The sequence below is a fragment of the Vicia villosa genome, linkage group LG5 (assembly GCF_029867415.1).
Source record: "Vicia villosa cultivar HV-30 ecotype Madison, WI linkage group LG5, Vvil1.0, whole genome shotgun sequence".
NCBI lineage: Eukaryota > Viridiplantae > Streptophyta > Magnoliopsida > Fabales > Fabaceae > Vicia > Vicia villosa.
The window spans coordinates 130,102,493-130,105,945 of NC_081184.1; the positions used below are offsets into that span (position 1 = coordinate 130,102,493).

Below are 3,453 nucleotides of genomic sequence, written 5' to 3' on the forward strand. Positions count from 1 at the left end.
TTTCAATTCAATCCATGCATATGCACCTAAATAAACACTCCCGGTATTAAAACAGTACTAGTAATACATACCAAACTCAATTAATTAATGGATAATTAACCAACAAATGAAGGACACACGCAAAGGCCATTTCCTAAAAAACAGCCTCTAAATTTTCGGCGCGACTTTTCCTTTGCTTTCAAACATTTTTCGCTCTAAACTTCAATCAATTTTTCACTTTCAATAACTTCTACAGTTAATAAAACACATGAAGAAACTAACATAAACTATTCACTTTGTAATTAACCCAATACTCCAAATCCTTATTATAGCTATATAAATACCCTCCTCAATCATAAACCGTTACAACTCACACACCCCCACTACCTTCACCACTTCTACCACTCCATCTTCCAACTTCTTCTCTAATCATTCATTCACATCATCATATAAATATCTCTCTCCCAATTTCTTCAACATTTCAACAATATGTCAAACAATAATTCTCCTCTTCCTTATCTCCTCCTCATAATCACACTTTCTTGTTCCTTCAATTTCTCAACTGCAAAATCAACCTCATACAATGTAATCCAATTCGGAGCCAAACCAGACGGAACAACCGATTCCACTAAAGCGTTCCTTAATGCATGGACTAAGGCATGTTCGTCACCATATCCCGCAGCAATTTACGTTCCACAAGGAAAATTCTTACTTGGAACTATAACATTTACCGGAAATTGTGCTAACAAAGCTATTTCTATAACCATTGATGGTACTTTGATCGCCTCATCTAATTACCGTGTCGCCGGTAAAGGCGGTACATGGTTGAGGTTTCAGCATGTCGACGGAGTTTCGATTCGCGGCGGTGTGCTTGATGGCCAGGGCTCTGCCTTATGGAACTGTAAAAATTCTAAAAAAAAGAATTGCCCAACCGGAGCCACGGTAATGTCTAACAATTCCAGGTTTTATTAATAATTAATTTAAGATAACTGCTATGGATATAATAATAGAATTTAAAAGAAATAGTTATTTAATGGGGTAGGAGAACATGGAACTGTTAATTAGCAACTGCTCATATATACACAAAGATGATGATTATTTGAATTAATATTTTATTTTATAAGTTGATGATGATGATTAATTTTAATTTTGTGGTGGTTTTCAGACATTGGAATTTATCAGTTCAAAAAACATTATGCTAAGTGGATTGACATCGATAAATAGTCAAATGTTCCACATAGTTTTCAATGGATGTCAATATGTAAAAACACAAGATGTAAAAATTGTGGCTGCTGGAAACAGTCCTAACACCGACGGCATCCATGTCCAATTGTCTTCCCATGTCACCATCGTCAATTCTAAAATACGCACCGGCGATGATTGTATCTCGATCGGACCTGGCACCAATAATCTGTGGATTGAAAAGATTGAATGTGGACCGGGACACGGAATAAGGTAACAAACCTCTTTGATCTTGATAACTTTTTTTTTATTGCAATGACAATAGTAATGGTTTGTTTGATACTAATTGCAGCATTGGAAGCTTAGGATGGGAATTGAACGAACCTGGTGTACAAAATGTGACAGTTAAAACAGTTACATTCACAGGAACTCAAAATGGTGTTAGAATAAAATCATGGGGTAGAGCTAGCAATGGATTTGTTAGGAACATTTTTTTCCAAGATGCAACTATGGTTAATGTCCAAAATCCAATTGTCATTGATCAGAATTACTGCCCAGACAACAAAAACTGTCCCGGTCAGGTAGGTTTATCATTATAACATTTTATTTGGCGCTTTACACTAGTATAATTTTGACATGAAAATAAGCTGATTAATTACTATTTGTTGAAAAATTATTATATCAGGCCTCTGGAATTAAAATCAGTGATGTAACATACCAAGATATTCATGGAACATCAGCAACACAAGTAGCTGTGAAATTTGATTGTAGTTCAAAGTATCCATGCAAAGGGATAAAATTGAAGGATGTAAAACTTACATACAAAAACCAAGTAGCTGAAGCATCTTGTAACCATGCTGGTGGAGCTGCATTGGGTTTAGTTCAACCACAGAGTTGCTTATAAAATATAAATTTGCTAGAAAGATTCTTGATATATAGATAATGAGTTCATACTAATTACATGTAATCTGAGAAGTTACTAGTTTTTGGTTCATTGCTTGATCTGAGGTGTTTGTGGCCCATTGGGCCGGTGGAACCTGGTCTTGTAATTGTTATGGACAATATAGTAAGTCCAATTTTCTATTACATGATTGTATTTCTAGTATACAAATTTTTTACACATATTTGTAACAAGGAAAACTAATTAATGGTATATGAATTATATTGAAATTTTTATAGATATTCTTTTTGTTTGCTCTGATTGTAAGATTTTCTACTTACTATAAATTTATCATGTATTGGCTTTTTTTCTTCCAGTAGACTGTGTCTTTTCCACTCCCCTTAAACCCTAAACTCTTCAAAATTTAAGATTGATATATTCAATTATTAAGAATGGTCAAATTAAAATACTACGTTAATTTGTTGATGTTTTTATTGTTTTATTTTTCCTGAATAAAGTGTATGGACTTAGAACAATAATGCATGATGGTATGAATGTATGGTCTACTCACAGTGAGATTAATATTTGATTTATTAATTTTAGAAGGTAAAGCCATGAGAGAGAATGTATTTAACTTTAGCCTAAGTTAAATAATGTATGATGATCGTTTGAAAATGGATGCAACCAATTTCCTATTCCATATTTTCCGACTTTATTTGATTTTTGCAATACACATGAAATGTGTGAAAAATGCATATGATGAATGATAATGCATGAAAACACTATTTTGGATTTTAGATGAAACTAAAGTTGACTTTCTTTAACATTTTCAAAAGAAAGCTTCTAGTATAAGAAACTATAAAATGGCCTAAAACATAAACTAACATGGCAAATGGACTAATGCAAAGTTGAATAAAAATATGAATTGAAATGTGATGAGCTAAGATGCAATTAGGGCAAGTTTTCTTTTTAGTTGACTTTTAAATGAACTATTCCATGATTGATTGATCAATGATGCAAATGCTTTGATGAATGAATGAAATGACTTGGGGTAAAATTAGGTTATGACAATCATCAAATTCAAAATCAGAGGTAATTATTTTTCAAAGTGAGTCCTAGTTCGACAAGAGGAACTAATTTTCTTTGCTATTGTTAGTGCGTGAGACACTTTTAGTGAAGAGAGAGATAGAGAGAGAGAAAGTGAAGAATAAAGAATATTATTATTGAAAAGTTGTTATGAAATTGAATTATGAATATGTGTATATATACAAGTATATGGCTTGTACACTAAGTAACTAATATAACAAACCCTATTTAATTTGGGCTTGGGTAGCTTAACTTGGATTATACTCTCAACATACCTCCTATATATAATCTACGTTGTCGAACACAAGCTAATCATAGTTGATGTG

General features: G+C 32.7%; 1 protein-coding gene across 1 annotated transcript; it reads left to right on the forward strand.

The window, feature by feature from the left end:
- Window positions 1-363: 363 nt before the first annotated feature.
- LOC131607334 (polygalacturonase-like) lies at window positions 364-2,302 on the forward strand. Its single transcript, XM_058879349.1, has 4 exons — window positions 364-921; window positions 1,145-1,434; window positions 1,514-1,742; window positions 1,847-2,302. Exons 1-4 carry the CDS (start codon window positions 469-471, stop codon window positions 2,063-2,065), a joined length of 1,191 nt encoding a protein of 396 aa, XP_058735332.1. The 5' UTR covers window positions 364-468; the 3' UTR covers window positions 2,066-2,302.
- The last annotated feature ends 1,151 nt before the right edge of the window (window positions 2,303-3,453 follow it).

What these genes read in the sequence shown, in the direction of transcription:
- LOC131607334 (XM_058879349.1), top strand. Translation starts at nt 469, where the DNA reads ATGTCAAACAATAATTCTCCTCTTCCTTATCTCCTCCTCATAATCACA. An exon ending in ATTGCCCAACCGGAGCCACG is followed by an intron (nt 922 to 1,144) that starts GTAATGTCTAAC and finishes GGTGGTTTTCAG; the next exon opens with ACATTGGAATTTATCAGTTC. An exon ending in ACAAAAACTGTCCCGGTCAG is followed by an intron (nt 1,743 to 1,846) that starts GTAGGTTTATCA and finishes TTATTATATCAG; the next exon opens with GCCTCTGGAATTAAAATCAG.